At 62.5% G+C, this 26,257-nt stretch overlaps 1 protein-coding gene across 1 annotated transcript; it reads left to right on the forward strand.

Annotated features, from left to right (window-relative positions):
- The first annotated feature begins 263 nt into the window (after nucleotides 1-263).
- PPFIA4 (PTPRF interacting protein alpha 4) lies at nucleotides 264-23,457 on the forward strand. Its single transcript, XM_079763529.1, has 28 exons — nucleotides 264-512; nucleotides 1,308-1,409; nucleotides 1,741-1,905; nucleotides 2,155-2,229; nucleotides 2,436-2,525; nucleotides 3,046-3,237; nucleotides 3,510-3,656; nucleotides 3,878-4,012; nucleotides 5,623-5,706; nucleotides 5,910-6,041; nucleotides 6,294-6,356; nucleotides 6,964-7,055; nucleotides 8,246-8,342; nucleotides 9,505-9,713; nucleotides 10,891-11,131; nucleotides 11,490-11,525; nucleotides 11,653-11,786; nucleotides 11,997-12,163; nucleotides 13,841-13,931; nucleotides 14,401-14,482; nucleotides 14,882-15,082; nucleotides 15,674-15,736; nucleotides 17,342-17,517; nucleotides 19,325-19,422; nucleotides 19,634-19,809; nucleotides 21,840-21,908; nucleotides 22,677-22,818; nucleotides 23,213-23,457. The coding sequence occupies exons 1-28, from the start codon at nucleotides 279-281 to the stop codon at nucleotides 23,260-23,262; spliced, it is 3,543 nt and encodes a 1,180-aa protein (XP_079619655.1). The 5' UTR covers nucleotides 264-278; the 3' UTR covers nucleotides 23,263-23,457.
- Nucleotides 23,458-26,257: the final 2,800 nt, after the last annotated feature.

Here is a 26,257-nt window from a genome sequence, read left to right on the forward strand (position 1 = left end):
GCCACGCTCGGCTGCGGCCTGCCTGCCTGGGAACACAGCGCCCCCAGCCCCAGCCCCGAGGGGTCAAGCCAGGCCCTCGGGCTCCACTTCACAGGGGCGCCTCAGGCACCCGGTCCCTTTCAGACCAAGAGCAACTGATGCCATGGGAGGAGCCCCCGCCCACCTGTCTGCTCGCCTGGCACTGCCCGCTCTGAGGCCCCTGCCCTGGGTGCCCCTGGAGGTGCCAGCCCTGTGAATCCCTTCCCCGTCCCCCACGCTGAGGCCCTGCCCACCCCACCATGTGTGAGGTGATGCCCACAATCAACGAGGGGGACCCTCTGGGGCCCCCACATGGTGCTGATGCGGATGCCAACTTTGAGCAGCTGATGGTGAACATGCTGGACGAGCGGGAGAAGCTGCTGGAGTCCCTTCGCGAGAGTCAGGAGACCTTGGCGGCCACACAGGGCCGGCTCCAGGATGCCCTGCATGAGCGGGACCAGCTGCAGCGCCACCTGAACTCCGCCCTCCCCCAGGTAAGACCTGACCCCTGCACGCCTCCCTTCCCTCCCCCAGCCCTGTTGAGCCCAGTGTCCTCAGGGCATCTCAGTTGCGTATCAGCAGATGGAATCCTCAGAGCCTCCACTGCCCCTCACCTCCCTGCAGAATCCCTTCCCTGTCACTTCCAAGCTTCTGGAGAAGCGGGTGGAATTTGATGCGGGAAGAAAACCAGCCATAGTTGACAGCTGCAGTGAGCTCATGTGGCCAGCAGGTGGCACCCCAGGCTGGCTGCTGCTCCCCAGACCCTGTTCTTGGAGGTGGCAGGTGGGGAGGCCTGGAAGGTCTGAGGAGGAGGTGATTTCCTCAGGTGGTGACAGAGTGGTGGGCTGGGGCGGGGCGGGGGGGCGGGAGGGAGCCCATGGAGCAAAGGTAGACAGCAGGGGACTCAGGTTGACCAGACCTTAGAGGGTATGGAAAGGGTCCTTGAGGCAGAAACTGGAAAACCAGGAAAGAAGTCTCTGTTTAATGTTGTGCTTTGTGTCAGGTGGGCCAGGGTTGGGGGCAGGTGGGAGGCATCCAGGCCTGGAGAACCAGGCAACGATGAGCGGAGGAGGCGAGGGGAGCACCAGTCCTTTGGGGATGGTGTCACGGTGCCCCGGGGCGTGCCCTCGAGTCCTGTGTCGGTACAGTGTGCCTGACAGTGTGGGAGATGCTGGACCCCCTGGCCGTGGCCTTGATAGAAAGGCAGTAATCCAGGGGCAGGGGCCCAGGGCCGTGGCTTCTCAGGCTCTGCGGGGGTCCCATGCACTGAGGGGCTGTGGGCTTTTCAGGAATTTGCCACCTTAACCCGGGAGCTGAGCATGTGTCGGGAGCAGCTTCTAGAGCGGGAGGAAGAGATATCGGAGCTGAAAGCAGAACGGAACAACACGAGGGTAAGTGGGGTGACCTGGCCTGTGTGTGAGGGGTGGACCCCTTGGCCAGCCTAGGCACATCCCTGCCTTATGTCTGGGAGATAGATTATTCCACCATCAGTGCTGGGCTTTTCACCTGGGGTCCCAGTGCGGGGGGCGGGGGCAGAGCAGCTGGTATGAGGTGGAATTTGGTTGGGACAGCAGTTGCTTATGAACACGGAAGTATTTCAACATGTTGACGGCACACATGGCTGTACTCATGTGTACCGTGATTACGTGGGCCCTCCTATAACCTTACCCCATGCTCAGGCCTCCTCTTGCTGTACTCATGTGTACTCCCTCTTGCTGCCAGCTGCTTCTGGAACACCTGGAGTGCCTTGTGTCCCGCCACGAGCGATCGCTGCGGATGACGGTGGTGAAGCGGCAGGCCCAGTCACCCTCGGGGGTCTCCAGTGAGGTGGAGGTGCTGAAGGCCCTCAAGTCGCTGTTCGAGCACCACAAGGCCCTGGATGAGAAGGTAGCCCTGGCGCACCCTTCTCTGTGATTCCTGCACCCCCTTTCCCCACCCCACCTGCCAGCTTCATAGCAGGCTCCCTCCTCCGCTGCCCAGTGTCAGGGGCTCCTCTTAGGTTCCCTCTGGAAGCTTGCTCTTGGCAGGGCCTCTCTGCCTCACACCACAGGGGTCAGCCAAGCCCAGGCTCCCCAGCCTGCATCCAGTGGGGTCTCTGTTTCTTCCTCCATCCCTCCACCTTCTTACCTTGGGCAGGTGCGAGAGCGGCTCCGGGCGGCCCTGGAGCGAGTCACCACCTTGGAGGAGCAGCTGGCAGGTGCCCACCAGCAGGTAAGCGCCTGCTCACCCTCCATGTACTTGAGCTGGAAGCCAAGGCTGGCTCAGCCTTTGCCCATCGGCTTCCTGTGGATGCTCACTGCTGTCTCGCTGTCTTGGCTGGAGACTGCTGGCCGAAGGGAGGCAGGGGACCCAGAAGGGTCTGGAGCAGGGAGAGGTTCTCTTGTCTCTGACTCACTGTGCTGGGCTGTGCCCTACAGCTGTCTGCCCTGCAGCAGGGAGCAGGGGTCCGGGACGGAGCGGCGGAAGAGGAGGGGGCTGTGGAGCTGGGACTGAAACGCCTGTGGAAGGTGGGTCATGGGAGCCGCATAGCAGGGGCATGTCTTCCCCCAGACAGGAGGTGGGGCCCTGACCTGTTCAGTGGAGCAACTGCTCAAATTAAATTCAGGGCTTCTTCCAATATCCCCTTCTCTTCTCTTCCCACACCCCATCTGCAGAGAAATCTATAGAGTTTTGTTGTCGTGCCCACTGCCAGGCACATAAGGTGTTTGTCCACCTGAACTGTCAGGGCCCATCTGCCTGTGTCAGCTTCCGTCAGGAAAGATGCTGTCTCTGAGCCTGGTCTTCAGTCAGGCCCCTCTCTAGGTGATAAGACACTGAGAAAGCAGTCACACTAGAAAGCATTGCCTTTCAGGAGACACACAGGAGAGCAGGTGTCAGGTCATTGTCTGCCGTGAGCTCCTGGGCCCGGAGGAGGCAGTTGGACTGAGGTGTGCTCAGAGCTGTCCCTCCTCCGACCGGCTTGGGTGGCACAGGGGAGTAGGATGTCTTGGGCACCAATGGTGGACTGATGGCTCGCTGTCCCTGGAGGATGATGAGGGCCGGCTGCAGGAGCTGCAGGAGCTGCTGGAAAAGCAGAACTTTGAGCTGAGCCAGGCCCGGGAGCGGCTGGTCACTCTGACAGCAGCAGTGGCTGAACTGGAGGAGGACCTGGGCACCGCCCGCCGGGACCTGATCAAGTCGGAGGAGCTGAGCAGCAGGCATCAGCGGGACCTGCGGGAGGTGAGCAAGGCCTGGCCTGCCCCAGCGTGCTGGGTGCAGCGTTCAGCGCTCAGGAGGGCAACTGCCTGGATGCCTAGGGAGTGAAGGGGAGTGTAAGACTGAGCACTTGGTGGGGTCCCGTTAGGGCAGGAGCTGCGGAGGGATGAGATAAGGTCAGCCCCGGGCAGGGCAGTGTGGAGAGAGACAGACGGCCAGGCACTGGTGGGAGGTGCAGACAGGGAGGCATAGGGGAAGTCGATGACCTTGCCTTGGGCCCCTCTGCCCCTGCCCAGGCTCTGGCCCAGAAGGAGGACATGGAGGAGCGAATCACCACACTGGAGAAGCGCTACCTGGCTGCTCAGCGTGAGGCCACGTCCATCCATGACCTCAATGACAAGCTGGAGAACGAGCTGGCCAATAAGGAGTCCCTGCACCGCCAGGTAGCGGCTCCTGATGGGGGTGGGGGCGGGTGCTGGACCTGGGAGTCTCCATCATGCAGGAACCTTACCTGGGTGGCCCAGCGGCCCCTGGGGTCCTGCAGGTCGCCTTGGGCAGCCAAGAACCAGGGTCGTTCCTTGCTTCCTGGCCTGTCCTGGCGCTGTGCTGAGGCTGGGGGGCTGCAGCGCTCCCTCCTGACTGTCCCCCCTGCCACACTCGCCAGTGCGAGGAGAAGGCTCGGCACCTGCAGGAGCTGCTGGAAGTGGCAGAGCAGAAGCTGCAGCAGACCCTGCGGAAGGCAGAGACGCTGCCGGAGGTGGAGGCCGAGCTGGCCCAGAGAATCGCAGCCCTCACCAAGGTGAGTGGCCAGGCCCAGGGTCCGCCGTGTCCCTGCCACTTCCCACTCGCGACTGCAGGAAGCCCACCCGGTGTCTGTCGGTTGGAGGAGCGGTCCTCGCCCTCATTGCCCCATGGGATGGGACAGTCCCACCAAAGGCGTGAAAGTGCTCCGAGAAGTAGAAGAGACTGTGCTCATGCAAATTATCTCAATGGTCATTTACACCACATGGTTAATACTTCCTTTGGTTTGTGTCTGGAGTGGAAAATTAGGACTTTCACCTCTGGAAAGATGAGGTCTGAGAGGAGATGGGGTCCAAGTCTGTAGTTCCTGAAGGGAGTGGGAGTTTAATCAATGCTTGTCTACCTTTATTAAGGTGAAGCATCTGGATCTAGGGACCACGCTGGTTGCTTGAAGGCTGCAGCCTTAGGAGGAAGAAAGGGAGAGTGATTTTAACGAGTGGATAGTTAACTTTATGGATGATAATTCATAAGAGGTGTACAGCCTGAACACTGGGCTCTAGAGGAGCTGGGGGAGGGCATGACATAGACATGTGTGGATTAATCAAGGATTTAGGAGGCTTTGCCACCAGGCAGAGGCTAACCCCCACCCATGAAGAGAAGGAAGCCAGTATCATAAGCATCAGACCCCGGGCCTCTTCCCTGTGGGTGGAGCCTGCAGTCTGGTGTACCTCGGTAGACCCAGGGCCAAGTCTGCTTCTGCCACTGACTGGCTTGTGACCGGGGAAAAGTCCCTCCCTCCCTGACTGGACACCAGTGCTGTTATCTCTATGTTGACACCATCGTCTCTTTGATGATGTCATCATATCCATGATGATGTCATGTCTGTGATGACACTATTGGCTCTCTGATGATGTCATCACTATGATGATGGGGTTGGACTTGGTGGTCTTGAAGGACTTCCCAGCCCCTGGGAATCAAGGCTGGGTAGAGAGTGCCAGAGGATGTGTGATGCTGAGCAGCAGCTCTAGTATGTCCCGGAACTGACAGAGGGATTCCTTTCTTCCCATGAGTCCTGGTAGGGGCTTTGAGGAGGGTTGTCCTGACTGTGAGGTGAGGGATGGTCTGGACTACCTTGTCAGCAGAAACAAGGGGGTCTCCATCTCTGGAGATCATGAACAGAACAGGAGACACTCAGTCTGGACTGGTTGATCACACAGGTCATAACCATGGCGAGCATTTGTTGTCTCATTTAGTCCTTGCAGGTGGTAGGCGTCAGAGCTGTTGTCCACATTGTGCAGTTGAGGAAACTGAGGCATATAGAGGTTCAGCCGCTGGCCCAGGGTCACACAGCTGGGAAGAGAGGGAGCCAGGACTTGAGCGCAGGCAGTCTGGCTTGAGTCCATGCACTTAAGGGCAGGTCAGTTTCTCTGGAGGCAGCTCATGCCTTCAAGTGGAGTTTCTCCCGAAGTGTGTGGAGAATTTCCAGTCTCTTGTGCTGCAGCTACAAGAAGTTTTAAGGCTGTTCTGCTCCAGGGTGGCAGCGGGAGGGCTGGGCTCTGTTGGCCCCCGAGGCCCCGATCCCCAGAGACCACTTGGCACCAGGATGAGGAGGCAGGTGACTGGAACAGGAGGCGGACACCGGCTGTGCTGACCTGTCCCTGCCCGCAGGCTGAGGAAAGGCATGGCAACATTGAGGAGCACCTGCGGCAGCTGGAGGGCCAGCTGCAGGAGAAGAACCAGGAGCTGGCGAGGGTGAGGCCGCCCTAACTGCCCCCAGGGTGGCTGTGGGTGGGCATGGAGGAAACGGGCATGGGGAAGGGCCTGGCCAGGGACAGCCACAGCGGGGCGGGAGGAGGCGGTTGGGAGAGTTGGAGACGGGCTCACAGAGAATGAGAATGGGACAGGTGAGCATGGACGGCCCTGGGAGGCCTGGCATGCGGTGGGCTGGTGTGCAGGTGCGCCAGCGGGAGAAGATGAACGAGGACCACAACAAGCGGCTGTCAGACACTGTGGACCGGCTGCTCAGCGAGTCCAACGAGCGCCTGCAGCTGCATCTCAAGGAGCGCATGGCGGCACTGGAGGAGAAGGTGGGTGCCCCAGGCCCGAGGGGCGGGGCTGTGGGACAGCAGGGCCTGCTGGAGGGGAGAGGCCGGAGGGGCAGGGTTGGATGTGAGAGGGTAGTCAGGGAGGAGGCTGGCCTGGGCTTGAGAACCTCTGCCCTGCCCATAGTGAGGCTGGAGAAGGGAGGAGCTGCCGCCCTTGAGGGCAGACTCGAGGGCCAGGTCCCGGCAGGTGGGGAAGGAGTCCTTGGGTCCTGGCTCATGACTGCTCTCCCCCAGAACACGCTGATGCAGGAGCTGGAGAGCTCCCAGCGGCAGATAGAGGAGCAGCACCACCACAAGGTACCCGCTGCCCGCCTGCCGCCCAGCCGGGGAGGGCGGGGCTGTGCTGGGTACAGCTGCTCTGGTGCCCAGGACAGAGGGAGCCCATTGGCTGGACGTGTGCAGGTTACCTCACTGATCCTCACGGGAGCCTGCACAGTAGGTGCATTGCACCTGTGTGTAAAGAAGACCCTGAGGCCACAGCATAGGCACAGAGTAGGCGGCAGAGACCAGGGCCAGTGAAGGACCCAGCAGAACAGCTTGCTGAGGCCTCAGAGCAGGGGTTCCAGGAGGCTCGGCCGCTGTCCCTGCATCGGCAGTGTCTGTGAGGTCCGAGGGCATGGGCCTCTGCTGCCCAGCTCGAGGGTCAGCCAGGTGTGGTGAGGGTTTCAGGCCTGCTCCTAAGGTCCTTCCTTCCCCTGTCCTGGCCCCAGCCCTGCCCGCCTGCCGCCACCTTCTGTTCGCTCTTCACTTGGACCGAGTCTGGTGTGAGCTGTGGGCCTGGCATGGGCTTTGCACTCTGCAGTGCCTTCTGCTGCTTCTCCCCAACTCTGCCATCCTCTTTGTCCCTCTCTCCCCTCTCTGTCCCTCCCTGGCCCCCACCCCACACCGGGTCTGCCTGGCACAGGGCCGCCTGTCCGAAGAGATTGAGAAGCTGCGCCAAGAGGTGGACCAGCTGAAGGGTCGAGGGGGGCCGTTGGTGGATGGCATCCACTCCAGGTACTGGAGCACGGGAGGCTGGGTGGGGTCCTGGTGGACCCCGAGGAGGAGACTTCCTCCCACCAGAAGACCGCCTAGGACCTCGGGGCGGGACACTGAGGCCCGGAGAGCTTGGCCAAAGCCACCAGCTCATTGGGCAGCTTAGAAGGGAGCCCCTGACCTCGGAGGGGTGCTCAGGTCACACACAGGGAGACCTCCCAGGCCGTGGACACAGGCCATCCTTCCTGCTTCCTGGAGAGGGCCTGCCGAGTTACATGCTCTCCCACGGCCCACGGCCCACGGCCCACGGCCCACGGCTCACCCATGGAGGGGGTCTGGTTCCCTCTAGTTCTCTTGAGACACCACCTTCAGGCGTCTGCAGGATTGCTGTTTGAGCTGAGGGCCGCCTAGGGCAGGTGGCAGGCAGCGGGCGCAAAGGCAGCAGGAGAGGTTGAAGTGAGGCATCAGGAACTCCCTTACTAATCCTCATACGGTCGTGCATCTTTCCCAAAACCATTTAAGAGATGCGGGGTGGGGCTCTCCTAGTGCTGGAATTAGGTCCATGCTGTGGGGAACTCCTGGGTTTATCTCCATATTTTGTGAAGCAGGCAACGTAGCCCTGCCTCCCGTTCTCTGCTAGAGGCAGGTGAGGGACAGACTGAATGAGTGAATTCATCAAGGTTCGCAGGCCTGGCTGTGTCCTCCCCAACAACGTCCTTTACCCAGAACCCTCGAGGCCATAGCGATCTGGGGGCAGTGGGACCAGTTTCTCTGCAGAGAGGTGAAAGGAAGCGTGTGGTGTGGTGGGTGGGGCTGGGGAGTAGGGAAAGGGGTGCTGAGCCTGTGGTGTCAGTGGTAGGTAAGACTTTGGTGCATCTTCAACGGTCAGCAGGCGTTGCTGTGTGGGTGCGGGGGGGGGGGGGCAGGGAGGAGATGGAGCCAGTGGTTGGCACCCCGGCTCTCCCTTCCTTGCAGGGTGCTCAGGAGAGACCGGCCCTGAATTAGTAAGACGTGCCCAGAGGACACCAGACCGCTTGCCATGCTTGCTTTCCTCAGGGGTTGGGAATCCTTGGCTTTGACTGTAGGCATTCTGGGCCCATCACAGAACGGGCTGCTTGTAGGGGAGCAGAGACTCCTCTTCTCAGCCCGGGACTCTGTGGGCCTGTGGGTGTGCGCTGGGCTCATCCCATCCTCTCCCTGCCCCACGCAAGGTCGCACACGGGCAGCGCGGTGGACCTGCGATTCTCCCTGAGCACGGCAGCCCCGGGCCTGCGTCGCCGCTTCTCGCTGCGGGAAGAGTCTGCCAAGGTGAGGGGTGGAGGGTGAGGGGGGCATCTCCTGGGAGGTGGGGTCACTTAGGCCGCGTGCCTGGCTCCAGTTTCACAGCTGGCTGGCGTGTGGTACAAATCCTCCCCTGCCCCCCACCCCGTGCCAGTGACAGCTGCAGCCCTGGACGGACGGGGCCTCGGCAGCTGCAACAGCTGCGCTCCCCCAGCCTCCTGGTCCCTGGGGCCCACCGGAGCGTGTGCACGTGTGCCTGGGTGTGCAGGCGTGTGTTCGGGCGGGGATGGGGGCAGAATGGAATTGGCACACGTTCTGAAACAATGCTGTGGTCTGTGGGGAGATGGCGGGATGGCAGGGTAGCTAGCCGGCCCTGGGACGGCACCTGGAGCTTCCTGAGATGCTGCTGTGAGATCTCACCGAGCCTTCGGAGGAGCAGGAAGGCTAGGCGTCTGATTGCCGCCTGGCCCGGGATGGTTGACCTGCTGTCCTGAGCCCGGGGCGCCCACGTGCTCCAGGGCACCACATGCAGGGAGAGGAGGAAGGAGTTCCTCGTCTGACGGGTGGGGAGTCACAGTCCGAAGGCGCCTCTTTCTCTCTCTCCCCTCACCCTTCTTCCTGTTGATGACACAGCTGCTGCCCAGGCCCCACGCCTTTTCTCCCTGCTCTCTGGCTGTCCCAGCTCGGCGCTGTGCCCTCCTTAGGGCCTCTGTCCACCAGAGAGGTTCACAGCATGATTTCGGAGAAGCTTCCTCTTCTCGGGGTTGGCCAGAGGGTCCTGCTGTGTGCAAACTGGGACCCGAGACACCCTGGGGCTCGGCACCCTTTGTTAGTGCTTCTTTGTGCCAGACACTGCTGAGCGCTGTAGTCCTCACAATGCCTATGGCACAGGTCCTGCGAGTACCCCATTTCACAGAGGAGCACCCTGAGGCACAGGGCGGTGAAACGACTCCTCAGTGCGGCACAGCCAGTGTTGGCTGGAGCATCTCTGCCTCGGGAATCCCCGCGAAGCACGTTGCCGTCGGGCTCCTTGGCAGTCCCGTAGGATTCCTTAGACTCGCTGTGCAAAGGGAGCAGCCAGGGCTCTTGTTAAAACGCAGGTTCTGCACCCCCAGGTCTGGGGTGGGGCCTGCTGCTGCTCTGGGTGGGGTGAACAATTGCTCCTCCTCTTCCCTCCTCCTTTGCTCAGGACTGGGAGCGGTCTCCACTGCCTGGCGTGCTGGCCCCCACGGCCGCCCCTGCCTTCGACAGTGACCCTGAGATCTCCGACGTGGATGAGGACGGGCCAGGGGGTCTGGTGGGCTCCGTGGATGTTGTCTCCCCCAGCGGCCACTCCGATGCGCAGACCCTGGCCATGATGCTGCAGGAGCAGCTGGACGCTATCAATGAGGAGATCAGGTAAGGGCCGCCCGCAGGAGAAAGTGTGCTTCTTGCTGGTGTCTCTCACAGGTGCTCCCGAGAGCGCCACTGTCTAGGGAGCCTGAGGCTGTGGCCCAGCACTGACCTCAGACTGACGTGCGGGGCTGGCTGTGCCCCCGCGGCATCTGCAGTGGACACCAGGGTGCAGCTCCCACCCACCAAGGCTGTTGTAGTCTCACCACCATCTCTGGGGGCGACGGCATCGTCTCCACTTTACAGACAAGGGACAGAAACCAGAGACCAACTGATTTGCCTAAAGCAGCACAGGGAGGGGCAGAGCCAGGATTCAGACGGGTCCACCCGCCCCCACGAGGCCTCAACAGGAAGTGACCCGGGTGGGCACGTGGCCTGCCGCCGAGGGCGTTTGTTAATGTTATGACCAATGACAAGGGAGAGCCGAGCCAGACAACATCAGCTTTTCAGGGCCGCAGAGGGCTGCTGGGTCAGGGGCGCCCACACTGTGGCTGTCACAGGCCAGTTAACATGGCACGTGCACACACACACACACACACACACACACACACACACATGTGCTGACATAGGACTGCCAGCTTCTAGTCTACCGACTAAAACATTGAAGGGAACTGCCGTTCCTGTCGCAGCCGTTCTACAACAGTCAGACCTTGAACCCCCTAACGTTGGGGAGACACTCTCTATAGCAGAGCAAGTCCTCTTCCTGAGGGTCACCTTTCCATCAGCACGTGTGTGACTGCTGCACAGCGATGGCAGCGTCTCTCTGAGGCCCCCGCACCGCCGCCCCCCATCATTCTCGTTTTCCTGTGACCGGGCCAGCAGTGAAAGGCCCAGTGTTTGGGACGTAGACCACTCCTCACATTGGGAAACTGAGGCCGGAGAGCCAAGTGCCTGACTCGCAGTCCCCCTGTCGGTAGAGTCAGGTTGAGAATTCGGACGTTCAGGGTGGTTTGTATTCTGCTGACTCAATTGCCTCCGTTCCCAGCAACTGCTTTTGTGAAACTGGGGGGTTTTGTTACATAGTTCAGCTCACAGGAAAGAGAAAAATCTTTCTAAGCTGCAGTGGGAAGTGCCGGGCAAAGCCAGGAATACCTGCCTCCTGGTGGCCCTCTGGGGCTGATCCCGGGGCCGATGCCAGGGCCGGTGGCCTGATGCTGGGGCTGATGCTGGTCTGTGCCTCCAGGATGATCCAGGAGGAGAAAGAGTCCACGGAGCTCCGCGCGGAGGAAATTGAGACGCGAGTGACGAGCGGCAGCATGGAGGCCCTCAATCTGACCCAGCCACACAGGCGCGGCCCCATCCCCACCTCTCTGACTGCCCTGTCCCTGGCCAGTGGGTCCCCTGCATTCAGTGGCCGCTCCGCACCTAAGTGTGCCTCCCGCAGTGCTGCTCAGGACCTGGACCGGATGGGGGTCATGACCCTGGTGAGTCGGGACAGTGGAGGCGCAGCCTTGTCATTGCTGGGCTCAGCCTTGGGGCTGGCAGGGCTCCCCCCTTCCCGTGATGTGCGCCCCACACGTCCCGCCACGAGCACGTCCTGTTCTGGACACACCTCTCCCCGGAGGAGCACGGGCTCAGGAAGCTCACCGCTGCCCAGCCCTCTCCCCGCGGAGGGCCCTGGCTTATTGTTCTGGGCAGCTGTTCTCGCTGCGAAGTCTCTGCAGACCTGTGTGAGGTCCTGACTCCTCCCCTCCCCTGCCCTCCCGCTCTGAGCCCTGGGCTCCCCGTGGGTGGACTTGCAGGCCCCAGAGGTAAGTGAGCTCACGCTGCTCTCTCTTCCAGCCCAGTGACTTGCGGAAGCACCGGAGGAAGCTGCAGGTGAGTGGGGCCTGAGGCAGGTCCTGTGGTCGGTTCTCTGGCTTCTCCCCAGGCCCCGGGCCTCCGCGCTGCGCTCCTGCGGCCAGATCTCTCCCTCTATCCCCTGATGGCTTCACTGTCTGTTCAGTCACCAGTGTCTCGGGAACAGAACCGAGAGGATAAAGCCACCATAAAATGTGAGACTTCTCCTCCTTCCTCACCCAGGACGCTGCGGCTTGAGAAGCTCGGCCACCCAGCCCTGAGCCAGGAGGAAGGCAAGAGGTAGGGGAGCCCTCCCAGCTGTCCATCCCCAAGGCCATCACACCCCTCCAGCTGTCTCAACATCTCACTTCTCTGAAACACCCTCTCCCTTGTCACCTGCCCTGATCGCCCCCTCACCCCCAGCCCTACCTGCCTGCAGTTCTTCCGAGGTCTGACCCCACCCCCCGCTGCACGTTAAGGGTGCTCTTCTCCCTCCTGTGCCGCCCTCAGTGCCGTGGAGGAGCAGGGCAGCAACCCCAGCAGCAGCAGCAGCAGCCAGGACTCCTTGCACAAGGGCGCCAAGCGCAAGGGCATCAAGTCGTCCATCGGCCGCCTGTTTGGGAAAAAGGAGAAGGGCAGGCTGACCCAGCTGAGCCGTGATGGAGCTGCGGGCCACGGTCTCTGCCCCCTTCCTAGCAAATGCGTCCGAGTTCAAGTAGAGGGCCGGCGGCAGGAGGGTGCTGGGTGTGGGCCTGGCTTCTGCTGCTGCTGCCCGCAGGGACCCCAGGCCAATGGGGTTTCTGTTAGCCTGTTGTTCCCCAGCAGGCGGCTGCCCATCCCCCGGGGGCTCCCACCCAGGGTCAGGCCACCCTTGTGAAGAGGTTCCTGTATGGAGTGAAGGCTGGGCCTGTGAGGGGTCGTCCAGTGAGGGTTCTGATGCTCTGTGCTCAGGACCTTCAGGAGAGGCAGTGTGGTTAGAACTTCTGGTCCGTCTGGCCTCCAGGGCCCACATTTGATATGCCTGTTTGAGTAGGAGCCTGGCAGCGGGCACTGCACCACCTGTGTGATGATGTGAAGCCCTAGTGCACGCCTGGCAGGTGGTAGGCACACAACCGTGTCAGCTCTCTTCCCTGCATCTCCTCAGTCCTTTGTGTAGCAGACACTTGTTGGGTAGCTGGACACAGGCTCAGTGTTAAGTCCCTCCCTGCAAGGAGCTCGAATGAAAAGACAATTCCAAGACAGTGTGATGACAGGGAGATGCCCAAGGTGCTCCAGGAGCTCGGGCCTCGGCCTTGGTGCCGTGGGGGCCATGGGAGCGGCTTGCTCTGCTGGCAACACCTGGGCTGAATCCAGAGGCGAAGTAGGAGGGGAAGGGGGTCTGAGAAAGGCAAAGACGTGCGTGTGAGAGTCCTGTATGTAGCTGAGTCTGAGTGGGTGGGAAGGTGGGGAGAGGGGAGGTGGGCCTGGACCCTGGGCTAGGGTTAGCTCATAAGGGCCTTGCAGAATCAGCTGAAGAGGTTTAGAAGCCCACAGGGCAGGGACAGCATTAACCAATTTCATGAAGGGGAACCTGCATGATCAGTGAAAAAAGGAACCTTTGAGCCCAATGCATAATTGCATAATTATGCCTTCCTGCACTGGGAAGGTGTGAGTCAGAACCCAGCCGAGCTAGGAGGACTGGGAGGGGGGGAGCCCTCTCCTCGGTGGGAGCCTCGCCAGGGCCCGGCTGAGTCTGATCAGTGCAGGAGGCTCCTGTGTGAAGCCTCATTTCCTGTGCTCCTCCCGCCATGCTGGCACCGGAACCTAGGGCAGCGCCTCCGACTTCTGGACCAGCCTCACCAGCTGCCCTCTGTGCCCACAGGTGCTGCCCTGCATGCGCTCTGGGTGATGGCCTTCGCAGGAGGCCGTGGGTGGAGAGGACAGACTTGTACTTGCTCCCTTGGTGGCTTTGGCACCAGAGGGCACCCTGAGAGAGGCGTCTCCCCAGTCCGACCTGGGCCAGGAGAATTCTCTCTGAGCCTCGTGGCCCATCGTGTCTGGTTCTCCGGGTCTCCTTTGCAGCTTGGTTTGGAGGAGGGACAAGTTCTGGTTAGGATTCTGCTGCTGTTAGTGTCGCACAATGTGGCTCCATCTCATTGGAAAATACCCTCAGGGCCAACGTGCAGGGGGCACGGCCTGGGCTGGGGCGGGCTGGGTGCAGGGACCTGAGCGGAGGCTCCTGGAATGGTGGGTGGTCCCGTCAGGCCCTGGGTTTTATGCACTGAGGAGCTTCCTGCTGGTCTGCTCCCCAGTCCTGGACCTGCCAGGGGGGACCAGCAGAGGGTCTGGCTGACCTGCCATGACTTCCCTTCTAGATCTGACAGACTCCGAGCTCGGTCTGCAGGAGCCCCTGGTGCCTGCCAAGCTGGGGACCCAGGCAGAGAGGGACCGGCGGCTGAAAAAGAAGTAAGCACCACCGTCCAGGATGGCCGCCACCCCCTGCCCATCTCCTGGCTGCCACCCAATGCCCGTCCCCTGGCTGCCACCCAATGCCCATCCCCTGGGCTGCCACCCAATGCCCATCCCCTGGGCTGCATGGGACTGAGCTCAGGTGGTCAGAGCCCAGGAGGCCCTTTCTGAACCAAGCTGGCCTGGTGTGTGGGGTCACGCAGGGGCTGGGCACTGGCGGTTAGGTGGCCCTGGCAGAGGAGACCGACATGGTCGTGGTCGGGTCGTGTGCACAGTGAGAGCTCTCGCTCTCAGGTTGGAGGGCGTTCCTGCTCGTGTCTTGGAGTCACACTGCTTCAGGCGCAGAGCAGGGGGGAAGCTGGGTGGGGGGTGAGTAGGGGAGCCCAGCACGGGGCACAGCCATGTCCCTGGATTCAGCCCGGGGCGGGACAGGAAGGACTGCTGAGTCTGCTCCTCTCCCTGCAAGGCACCAGCTGCTTGAAGACGCCCGCCGAAAGGGACTGCCCTTTGCCCAGTGGGACGGCCCTACCGTGGTCTCCTGGCTAGAGGTACCTAGGCAGAGGGTCCACTCAGGGTCTGGGTGGGGGACTCCTGGGCAGAACTTTCGCAGCATGCTTCTCCCCTGCCCAGTGCACATGGGACCTAGACTTGCCCACCCCCATGCCCATCAGCACACAGCGGTTACCTTGATGGCGAAGGGCGGCAGGCACCGCTGAGCCATAGGGCCCACAGGCGTTGACTACTGTGGCCGCCCCGGGAGCTGGTCCCCGGGCAGAGCTGGGAGCCCCTTCCTCCCCGAGGCCCAGAGTTTCCACTGTGAAGGGAGACGCGTTTGATGATGGTCCTCTCCACGTCTGCTCTTCCGAGACCGTGGCTGGGCCTGGCCTTGCCTGGGGGTTGCCCAGCTCTTGGAGAGGGGCTGAGCGACCCCGTGCCCATGTGTGCAGCTCTGGGTGGGGATGCCGGCCTGGTACGTGGCGGCCTGCCGGGCCAACGTCAAGAGCGGGGCCATCATGTCGGCCCTGTCGGACACGGAGATCCAGCGGGAGATCGGCATCAGCAACGCCCTGCACCGGCTGAAGCTGCGGCTGGCCATCCAGGAGATGGTGTCGCTGACCAGCCCCTCCGCCCCGCCCACCTCCAGGACTGTGAGTGGCCTCTCCCTCCAAGACCCTTTCTGAGGCCCTGGAGTAGCTCTGCCAAGCCTCCCAGGGGTCTTTGGAGAGATGGTAGCTGTGTCTGCCCCTCACTTCCCATCCCCACATGGGGCTCCACCTGGTCTGCAGGGGGTGCTGTTGATTCTGGGGTCCCAGCAGGTCCAGTTCCTGCCTCCCACATACCATCAGGGGCTCCGTCTCCCACATGACTCTGCCAATAGTCCCGGATCTCCAGGCCGCAGCTCCAGCCGGCACTCGGGGTTCTGTGTGGTCAGATGGTGGTGGCTGAGGGAGTGGGGTCTGTGAATTCTGTCTCGGGCCTCCAGCCTCTCCGTGGGCCCTCCCTGTGGCTGGGGGCAGCTCTTGTCCACAGCTGCAGCGTTCACGCTCACTCACTGAGGAGGCGCTGGGGACACGTCCCAGTGCCAGGCTCTGTGCTCAGCAAGGGGACACAGAGCTGGACAGTGAGCAGAGCTGGGGCCAGGCTGTGGGAGGACTCGGGGAGGGAGCTTTGTCCTTGTCCTTGGGGGACCCCTGGGGACCCGCTGCAGGACCAGCTAGGTTTCCTCTCTCTCTCTGCAGTCCTCAGGGAATGTCTGGGTCACCCATGAAGAGATGGAAACTCTGGCAACAGCCACTAATACAGTGAGTCGGCGCTGGGCCTGGGGTTAGGGCTGATGGCCCCAAGGGGGGAAGGTTGTGGGAAGTCGGCCGAGTGTGAGATTAGCCCTGACGTGTGACTGAGTTTGTTCTCAGGTGGAGGGTTGGTGGGGAAGGACTGAGACAGAGCGATTGGGTGGGGGTGGGGGGTGGAGTCCATTCCACGGTCACAGCTGGGACCAGGCCGGGGGTGGGGGGTGGGGAGTGAAGAGAGCTTGGCGCTGCTGTGGGCCTAGACCTGGGGTCCTGCCTGGCGCTGAGCCCTGTGCAAGGATGGAGGGCCTTGCTGCCCTCTTACCAAAAGCATGGCACCCACACCTGCCTCCTGCTCTCTCAATCTCGCCAATACGTTCCTTGCTCACCCACCCAGCCCTGGGTGCTTGCTGCCAGGTTCTTGACTTGGCCATTTCCCCTCACGCTGCACGTTCCTGCTAGGACAGTGAGGAGGGCAGCTGGGCTCAGGTAAGAACCCCTGCCGGACGCGGGGTCCAGGCACCTGCGGGGACCCTCCCTCCTCGTTCCCCTTTAGCTACTGTCCTGGCTTCTCAGGTTGGCAGGAGAGGATCCCTGAGGGCTGTGCCTGCCTGGTGCCTCCACACACCCTCCCCGTTGGGCTCCCTTCAGGAATGATGAGGTGTAGGTTGGAAGCATCCTGTTCCTCCCCCCGCCCTCTCGGGGGCCTGTGAGCTGAGCAAAGGCCTCTCGTTCGTTCACTTGGTGAGCAGATATTCCAGGCTCTGGACACAGGAGTGAACAAACTGCCCTCTCGGGCTCGCACTCTAGGGGAGACAGGCAGCAAACACAACCACACCTGTGGACAGCGAGCGGGCGAGTGTGGACGACGGTGGGGCTGCGAGCACGGCCGTCCGCACAGGGAAGTGGGTCCGGGCAGATGTCAGCCTGTCCGAGGGCCGCGGGGGTGCTGAGTCCTAGGACTGAAAGCAGAGCTGTGGTGCGTGCTTGGAGCACGACTGTGGGCTGCTGTGCCCCGAGGTTAGGCAGGCCCTGCCCGGCCCTCAGTCAGGGCCCGACCGCCCTCCTCAGCTTTCCCAATGGAAATGACAGCAGCCAGCACAACACCATGCATGAGTCAAAATCACACCCATTTTTGTCAGATCTGCCAAAAATACAATGCTTTTTGTGTGTCACAGAATTTTAGTAATTAGCATATGTGTGCCATGAGATGAAAAAGGTTGAATATCGCTGTCTTAGAGAAACCAAACTTGGTCATTGTAAAAACCGTTAAACCTTTCTTCGAGCAAGGGACACAAAGCTCAGTGGTCCCCTCCGGGGCGTGGGGTGGGGAGGAGCAGACCCTCCCGGTTTCCTGGGCTCTGGCACCCTCTGCCCTGCAGCCGTCAGCAGGGGTGAGGCTGAGACTCGAGGCAGCAGCCCCACAGCCCGACGCTCCTGCCTGGGAGCTGCTGTGTCCTCAGTGCAGAGGCTTTGTCCTCGATGGAGCCATCATTTCGGGACCTAAAAAGCCCCATTGAAAACCCCCACCTCCCCCCACGCCCCGCCCCTGGGGAACGAGCTAATGCTCACAGCGCTGCTGTGGGCGGCCGCAGCCTGGCCCTGCCTTCCTCCCAGACCCTGGCCTATGGGGACATGAGCCACGAGTGGATCGGGAACGAGTGGCTGCCCAGCCTGGGGCTGCCCCAGTACCGCAGCTACTTCATGGAGTGCCTGGTGGACGCGCGCATGCTGGACCACCTGACCAAGAAGGACCTGCGGGTGCACCTGAAGATGGTGGACAGCTTCCACCGGTGAGCAGGCGGGCGGCCTCCCGACGGGCCCAGCGCTGGGCTCCGTCTCCAGTCTCTTCCTGTGGCCCTTCTGGGTGGCAACAGCTCCTTCTTGCGGAAGCTGCATTCTCTCCCCTTGACCCCTAAAGACCAAGGTCGTTTCTCTACCTCCCCTCCTGGAGGTTTCTCCCAGGGCTGTTGCGGTCTCGCCCCGGGCTGGCTGGGTTCTGTTCAGCCCGAGAGGACGCGCCTGGACCCCGTGTGCAGGGTGGGGACTGACCCCTTCTGTGCTGGAGGACAGGCTCCTGGGCCCTTGCCCGGCCTGTGTCCCCGATCCGAGCTTCCAGCTCTGAACCCACGATCTCTTCTGCAGGGTGTCCCCCAGTCCTCCCCTCTTTGCTGAAAGCATCCTCTGTTCAGAGGTGTCTGCTGTTGGAGGTCCCAGATTGGCAGTTCGTGGGCGGGACCTGGACCGCAGATGTGTTTTGTGTGGCCCACATGGTATTTTTAAAATTATGAATTTAGTTGCTAGTTTTTAAGCACTAGGAAATTTTACACAAAATTTTGGATGTCTGGCTCCTCAAAAATTGGAAGCTCTTATCTGTCGTAACATTGTAGCGTGGGCTCCACCAGCCCCCGCAGCCCCTCAGGGCCCCGCAGCCCGCTCGCCCATTTGCAGTCAGCGCCTGCTGGGCCCCAGGCGGGCGGCACTGGGCTGGGAGAGCAGGGCTGGAAGTGGTTTGAGGAAGCCCCTGCTGACACCAGCTCAGACTGCCCAGATCGCTAGTTCCTGGGAGGGGTGTCTGAGCTGTGAGGTGATTTCCGGGCAGAAAGGCTGGGGCAGCAGGGGGCCGAGGAGGGCGCCGTCTGCATAAGCCAATCTCGCCAAGCAGTGGCCCCGTGGTGCGGAGACGGGGGTTTGGCCGGGAGTTTCTCCTCTGCTCCTCAGCTTCGCAGGCGACGCACCAGAGGCCACGTGTCGGGGCCGCTCTTTAGGAGGAGCAGCTGCGGCCCGCAGCCCGAGGTGGAACGAGCTGCCCCGGGAGGTAGTGAGCTCTCCGTCCCCAGAGGGCTAGCACAGAGGTGCTGCCTCCTGCATTAGGCGGGCGCTCAGAGCGATGGCCTCTGGGGTCCCATCTCACCCCCGGCTCTGGTTCTCCGTGGGTTCATTGTGATGGAGCGAGTGCTGTGTGCACCTGCTGCAGCGTGAGTGCTTCCGGTCCTTTCTGTGAACTAGGCGTCTCAGGAAGCATTTATGATGCCCAGGGGGTTGAGGTCCAGGAGGGAGCTTCCGTGCTAACTGGTATGGAGTGGTTGGAAAAATTAGACCTGGGTAAGGAGGCTGGGGGTGGGCTGGGTGGTGATGGTCGATTAGTCAGGTGGGCATGGCGGCATTTCAGCCAAGCCATAGGTAGCAGACTGCACGTGCTCCCGGCAGCAGTGCAGCCAGTGCAAAGGCCCCGAGGCCTGTGGCACGAGGCAGGGTGTCAGTGAGCTCAGACATGCGGCAGGACCCGGCGGCATCCATAGGCTTTTGTGAGGAGTCGGGTGAAATGGGAACGCTAAAGGGTATCTTTCCCTGTGACTGGTGGGCGGTCGGGTCTTGGTCACTCAGTCCTGGGGAGGGAGGGCCATGCTGCTTCCATGCAGAGAACTTCCTTCATCGTGAGGCCTGATCGGGCTGAGGGAGGACAGGGGACCAGAGAGGGAGGTGGCCGTGCTGGGTCGCGTGCAGGTGGAGCAGAGCGTCTGGGGCTCTCTGTGCTGGAGGACGTGGGCAGCTGGGCAGGGGTGTGGCCCTGAGGCTGGGTGGGCTGTGTGCCTGCAGAAGCAGCCTGCAGTACGGCATCATGTGTCTGAAGAGGCTCAATTACGACCGGAAGGAGCTGGAGAGGAGGCGGGAGGAGAGCCAGCACGAGATCAGGGGTGAGCGGGCCACTGGGGCCTCCGCTCAGGTGCGGGCGCCTGGGTGCAGGGACCTCACCCCAAAGCTGAGAGGGAAGGAGAGGGGGCTCAGGGCGGAGGAGGGAGATGGGGTGGAGCCAAGGGCAGGGAAGGCTGGGGCTCTGGTCTGGGGGCTCCCCTCTTCCCTGGAAGCCTCTGGACCCGGGTCCTTCTGCTCTTTTCCTCCCTCCAGATGTGCTGGTCTGGACCAACGAGCAGGTGGTCCACTGGGTCCAGTCCATTGGGCTTCGGGACTACGCAGGGAACCTGCAGGAGAGCGGCGTGCATGGCGCCCTGCTGGCCCTGGACGAGAACTTCGACCACAACACGCTGGCCCTGGTCCTGCAGATCCCCACACAGAACACCCAGGTGGGCGGCACTGGCGTCAGGGGCCCCCGCTCAGTCACTGAGGGGCGTGGAGGGTTCTGGGACCTGTCCCTCCAGGTGTCCCTGTGTATCACAGGCCCCCGGGGCACCGTGTTAGTCCACAGGCACCGCCCTCTCCTGCCTGCCTGTGCCTCCGCCTGGCCAGGGATACTCGTGAATGACATGTAAATGACATGTCACTGTCCTGGGACCGCCTTCCAAGAATATGCTGACGTCTCTGAGCTGTTCATGTCCGGCCTGTGCACCGGCCTGTGGGCAGCGGGGTGGGGGTGGGGGTGGAAGTGCTGCCTCTGAAAGGCTTCCTCCTTGTATTTGTCCTGAACGAGCCGGCACCCGGGGAGGGAGCCTCTTCCCAGCCTCGGGTGTGGAAGGTGTGGAAGGTGCTCGCACTCGCCAGCTCTCCGCTCTGGTGGTGCCGCAGCTCTGGTGGTGCCACAGCTCTGGGTGCCGCAGCTCTGGGTGCCACAGCTCTGGGTGCCGCAGCTCTGGGTGCCGCAGCTCTGGTGGTGCCGCAGCTCTGGGTGCCACAGCTCTGGGTGCCGCAGCTCTGGTGGTGCCGCAGCTCTGGGTGCCGCAGCTCTGGGTGCCGCAGCTCTGGTGGTGCCACAGCTCTGGGTGCCGCAGCTCTGGGTGCCACAGCTCTGGGTGCCGCAGCTCTGGTGGTGCCGCAGCTCTGGGTGCCGCAGCTCTGGGTGCCACAGCTCTGGGTGCCGCAGCTCTGGGTGCCGCAGCTCTGGGTGCCACAGCTCTGGGTACCACAGCTCTGGTGGTGGCGCCTGGCCTCGCCTCTGTCTCTGTGAGTCAGTTCCTTCAGCCTCTCCTCAGAGGCTGCCTCTGCCCTGATCACTTTAGCCGCTGTCTGGACTGCATGCAGCTGTCGGGTCTCTTGAAATTCAGCCCCAGAGCCCCACCACGCGAGCTATTCTGGGAGTAGATGGGTTCTGGCTGGTGTGAGGGTCGGCTCTGCAGTCTCGGAATTCGGGGTGGCCTTTTGGGGGTGCTGGCAACACGGGGCCAGTGTGTCCACCGGGCTCCGCAGTCACAGTGGAGAGCAGACCCCGCGTTCTCTGAGGAGCGCCTGGATGTCCCCAGATGCAGCTTTCCTGTTTGTCCTCCTCCAACCTGGTCTGACTCCCTCCCCTCAGCCTGGGTGTCTCCAGTCGGAGTGGGTCCTCCCGCCACTGCCCGCAAGAGTGCCACGCGGGTGCGGGACGCACTCCCTCTCCCTCCCGGCCACTCAGAAAAGGGTGTTCCCAGGACCGAGAAGGACGGTCTCTATGGAGCAACATGGGGACTGTTTTCACCCAGAAATGGGCCGAGTTCTCCGTCTGCGTTTCCTGTCTCTGTGTCAGCAGGCTTTGTAAACGGGCTTCACCCGTGAACAGGAACAGGGTCCAGTCCTCCTCACTCTCCTGACGCCTTCACGGCTTAGCTGTTGGGGAGGTCAGATTCGACCCAGTAGGAATCCTTCCTTAAAAATGGTTGCTAATATCTGGTGGCATTTTTGAAAACTTGCTTATTTCTGGCATTTCCCAAATCTCCCAAGTTAAACTCCCGGGTCTCGTGAGAGGACCTCTGTGCCCCATGCAGCCCGGGCCACCAGCCGACGACTGAGCTGTCTCCAGGTGGAGCTTTTGCTGTGGCGTCGCGAGCCGTGGCCCTCTCCCTAGATCCGCTACATCCTGTTCCCCAGGGCCACTGCTGCTCATTCATCATGCCCAGGAAGGCATGATGTTCACTTGATACAAAATGTGGGGTCCCCCCTGTAGATGAGGCCTGCCTTCCGGGTGTTCTGTGACCTGCTTTTTTAAAAGTCACAGTTTCCTAATTGGCCCTGTAGGAAGGAGCCCGGGTCACAGCTGACTTGTGAGAGGGCCCTGAGGTTTGCGTGAAGGGGCAGGTCAGTCGGAGCGTTAAGTGGACGTGGACCCCTAGAAACAGGTGACAGACCGGGCACAAAGCTGGCTAACCGCAGCCCCTCCTGCCTCTCCCTCTCTTCCCGTGGATGCCAGGCACGCCAGGCGATGGAGAGAGAGTTCAACAACCTCTTGGCCTTGGGCACCGACCGGAAGCTGGATGATGTGAGTGCCGCCGTGAATGGGGCCTTGGGGTTCGTCATTGTTGGCTCATAGTGCCCATCGAGACACCTGACACCCCCACCCCCGTTTCCTGAGGACACAGCCCACCCTCCTCACGTTCTTGTCCCTGGCCTTGCGTGCCCTTGCCGGTCAGGTCTGCCTTAGCTCCTTGGCTCCAAGCGAGTTACAGAAGACCCCAGACCGCTTAAGTGTGGCTTCTCCATCTTCACTCCATCTGCTCTGTGAGCACGTCCCCCACCCCGAGGCCCTGAGGCCCCTGCTCACACTGCCGGACGTCCTAGAGCTTCCTTCCCAGGGGGCTGAGCCCGCCTTGTGGTGTGACCGCGGGGCCTCAGCAGACAGGACCCACGCGGGCCGCCAGCACCAACTGCATGGGGTACCCTGGAGTTTGTTACACACGCAGGCACATACACATGTGTGCAGTACATGCGTGTGGGTTCCAGGCGAGGAGGTAGACTGCCAGACACCACTCTCAGGGATCTGATCTCCCCAGTGCCCCTCAGGGGTCCCTCCTGGATGGGGGCTGCCTGGTGAGCGCGTCCCACGATGACACAGGAGGAAGCCTGGGGGTCCTGGGGGGTCCCAAGCCCAGGTGAGATGACGGGTGCGCAGGGAGGCAGTCCACCTGCGTGATGGACAGATCCCACCAGAGGCCTCCCCTCCCAGAGACACTTTCCGTCAGGGAGCCCTCCAGGGAGCCAGCCGAGCGCCCAGGTGGGAGGGAGGTGCATCCCACTGTGTGCCCTGCAGGGGGAGGACAAGGTGTTCCGCCGCGCGCCCTCCTGGAGGAAGCGCTTCCGGCCGCGGGACCTCTCCGCAGGCGTGCTCGGCGTGTCCCCGCTGGGGTCCCTGCAGCCTCCACCGGCCCCGCCTAAGAAGATCACGCCTGAAGGTGAGTGACGCTGGCCGCCTGGCTGCCTGAGGCTGCACTGACCCACCTGCTGTGGCCGTGGCCTGGCCGCCCCAGCGCAAGCGCTCGTACTAACAGCCGCCCTGTGTGTTCTCGGCTGCCGCCTCTCCCAGCCGGGCCGGCCGGGGCGCAGAGACCGGAGACCTCCACGGTGCGGACCTACACCTGCTGACCCTCCCTCCGGTCTGGCCCTGTGCCCGTGGCTCGGGGTAAGTGGGCCAGCCCAGCCGCACGGCCTTCGCGCCCTCCTCGCCCTCCCGGCTGGCCCGCGCGCTCTGCTGCATCTGGCCTGGTGCTCTGCTTGCTGGGGGTGCCCTGCCACCCGGCCTCCGCTCGAGGGCACTGTCTACCGCTAACGCGCCCCCCTCTCTCTCAGCGCACTCCCACTATCTCTACGGACACATGCTCTCTGCCTTCCGGGACTAGCCACGGCCCCCAGAGTGCCACAGGCTCGGCCACTGGACCCCTCCTGCTCGACCCCTTCCTCCCAGGCTCCCAGGCTCTTCAGCGACTCTCCAGCCGCCCTGGATCTCAGAATATTCGCGCCCACCCCTGGGCCGTCCACCACCCCAGGCCCCGCGTGTCCTTTGTCGTCTGCTGTGGCTGGGCCTCCTGGAGTCATGCAGCCCCGGGTGGTGTGACTCCCCCTCCCTCCTGGTCCTGGCCTGGCCTGGACTCCGACCTCCAGGGGAGACCAGGGCACCGACCCGGGCCAGGCGACCTTGCCAAGAAAAGGGCACCTCAGACTGCGCGTGGGCTCTCTGCCTCTGGTCCCTGTCCCTGTCCTGGCTGTGCCCAGTGGCCTGACGTCCATGGCTTCTGCTCCAGGACCCCCTGCGGGGCTGGGCGGCAGCAGGCCTGTCCTGGGTGAGGCTGGGGAGGAGGTCCCAGGCCCGGCCTAAGCTGAATCCCACGTGTGCATTTGAGAAGAATCTGGGAGAAATGGGCCCCTGAGCTTTGGGCCAAGGGTCCAGGTGTGGAAACAGCCCCCATTCAGTGAGTGAGGCGCAGGCTGGTCAGTGGAGGAGACCAGGGGGCTGTGGTGGCCTCACCCCAAGGGCAGAGGGATGCCTCCCGTCCAGGGTGGGGTAGAGCTGCTGGGGGGCAGGGGAAGGGCGCGGGGGGTCGGGACCTGCGGCCTTAGCTCTGGGCAGGACGGAGATCACCCCAGGCCCTGCCAGCCCTGCTCTGCACCCTGCCCCTCGGCCCCTCGGCCCCTCGGCCCCCTGCAGGACTCCCAGCCCCATAGCGTGGGCGGCGGTGGAGTGAGTATGCACTGCCTCAGCCTCCGGTTTGGGGAGAAGGGAGGCTGAGGCTGCCTCCCCTTCTCTCCTGGGAAGAACGTGAGGCTTCCCCCTAAGTGAGTCGGGCCCCAGGCCCAGGTCATCGAATGTGGGTGAAGGCCGTCCCTCCACCCCTTGCTCAGGGCTCCCTGGGTGTGCAGGGCCTGCCTCCTCCAGAAGTTTCTACCAAGCGGGCAGCGTTCCCCAGCAGCATGTCATTCCCAGGAAATGCTCTTCCTCACCCATTCCTCACCCCACACGGTGCGGGAAGTGCCGGGGACCCACGTTCAGGATGTGGGTGGAACCCGGCTCCATCCAAGTGAGAGCAGAGGCAGGTGTGTGGCCACACTCCCAGCAGGTGCTGAGCAGCTGGACCTGGTTCTGCGGGAGGCTGTGCTAGTGGGGCAGTGCCAGGCTCAGCACTTGGCGACGTCTCAGAGGTGAGGTCCCCGTGCTGGGGGGGGGGCTCCCCTCATGCCCTGCCCGCCCCCCGCATCAGCCACTGCGGAGATGAGGGGCGGGGAGAGAAAGCCCCTGTGCTTGGGTGATGGACGTGCAGGTCGTGGAGAAACCCCAGGCTCCGGTTGGTGGAGTGGGGACCACAAGGCCATGTGACGGTCAGGGGACCCGATGAGCTGGTACGTGGGCGCGGCCGCAGCCGTCCTCCACTTCATCCTCCACGTGGTTGTGTAATAAGGCAGCAGCTGGTGGGCCCTGGGTCCTTCAGGGCATCGTGCAGTGTGTAGGGAGGTGATGGGGGAGAGACCGGTGGGTGATGAGGCTGCTGTCTGCTGATCAGAGGAGGCTGTTGCTCAGTCAGTTTATTTGCAGTCACGAGGCCTGAGCCCTCACAGCTTCCTGCCAGGTCCCTGCTCAGCGCTGTGCCAGCTCAGTGCATCGGAGGGGGTTCCTGGGGGGTGCCTGTGCGTGTGCGTGTGCGTGTGCGTGCCCTACCAATAAATAACCTGGTTTTACGACAACTTAAACATGGCTCTGGCCTTTTCTAACCTGGAGCTCATCTGCCATGTTCGCATCCTCCAAGCCAAGGCTGTGCTCGGGGAAGCAGCTCGGCAGAGAGCTGGTGGGCGGTAGCTTCTGCTGGTACAAACCCCGGGCCTGAGAGGGTGGTTTGGGCTGCTTGTGCCCGGGGGTGGGGAGGGAGGGGCAGCCTGCCTGCTGCCATACCTCGTGCCAGCCATGATCTCCTTCCAGCCTGATTCCCCAACGTCTTATTCCGAGACATTTGATTAACCCAGTTTGATTTATTGTAGGTGCTTCCACCGGAGACTGGGACTTAAGCTAATTTCCCTAAAGAACTGCCCTCATTATTCATTCATCCTTCTGGGGAATGTAATGGTGAAGGCTGCGCTCTTGTTAATGTGGAAAGTCCCTGGGCTTCGCGACCAGCGTGAGGCTGGCGGCGCGGCCGTCACTGTGCAGTCCCAGCTGCGTCCTCCGTGTGGGAAGCAAGGCAGGCCGTGACCACACCCGGCACGGTGGGAGCTGCCAACCCTGGTCACCATTGCTGAGGACGGCTCCTCCTCACCAGCGTGTGAATGTGAACCTCAGCTCCCAAATGACATGATAACTAAAGAGGAATAAACTAAAAATGTATCCAGCAACCCCAGAGCCCCCCAGCTCCTGAACAGAGACAGAGGCCCTTGGCCAGCCCCAGCCCAGCCAGGGGGCACCTGAAGGCAGTGGGCAGTGTCCCCAGGAGCCTGGAGGGTGCCGGGCAGAGGCAGTGGGCCTGAGCAGCCCTCCTGTCCAAGGCCAGTGAGTCAGGGAGGGACCCAGGTGTTCCCTGCACCCTTCCCGAGGGCGAGAGGCAACACCAGATGCAAACGCAGAGGGAAACCCCCATGTGGTTGGCCCAGCCTGTGATTCCCACCAGGCCCGGCCCTCGCCCTTGCCCTCGCCCTCGCCCTCGCCCTCGCCCAGGGCCTGAGCCTGCCTGCCTCCTCCGCCTTTTTCTAATGCAGAGTTTCTGGGAACACCCTGGGGGGCTGCATGTGGGGCCCTGTCTTCAGGAGCAAGTCTGGAGGGCTGAGCCCTTGGGCACCAGCGCCTTCTCAGCCACTGGGATCCCCCCCTTAAGGGCCCCAGAGAACTGAGTCGGGGCTGGAGGGGACCACACG

This window comes from Cnephaeus nilssonii, assembly GCF_951640355.1.
Source record: "Cnephaeus nilssonii genome assembly, chromosome: 23".
Lineage (NCBI taxonomy): Eukaryota > Metazoa > Chordata > Mammalia > Chiroptera > Vespertilionidae > Cnephaeus > Cnephaeus nilssonii.

Excerpts from the sequence above, each read along its gene's own strand:
- PPFIA4 (XM_079763529.1), top strand. The coding sequence starts at position 279 with ATGTGTGAGGTGATGCCCACAATCAACGAGGGGGACCCTCTGGGGCCC. Across the intron at positions 3,238-3,509 it reads ATCAGCGGGACCTGCGGGAG|GCTCTGGCCCAGAAGGAGGA; the intron begins GTGAGCAAGGCC and ends GCCCCTGCCCAG. Across the intron at positions 9,714-10,890 it reads GCTATCAATGAGGAGATCAG|GATGATCCAGGAGGAGAAAG; the intron begins GTAAGGGCCGCC and ends CTGTGCCTCCAG.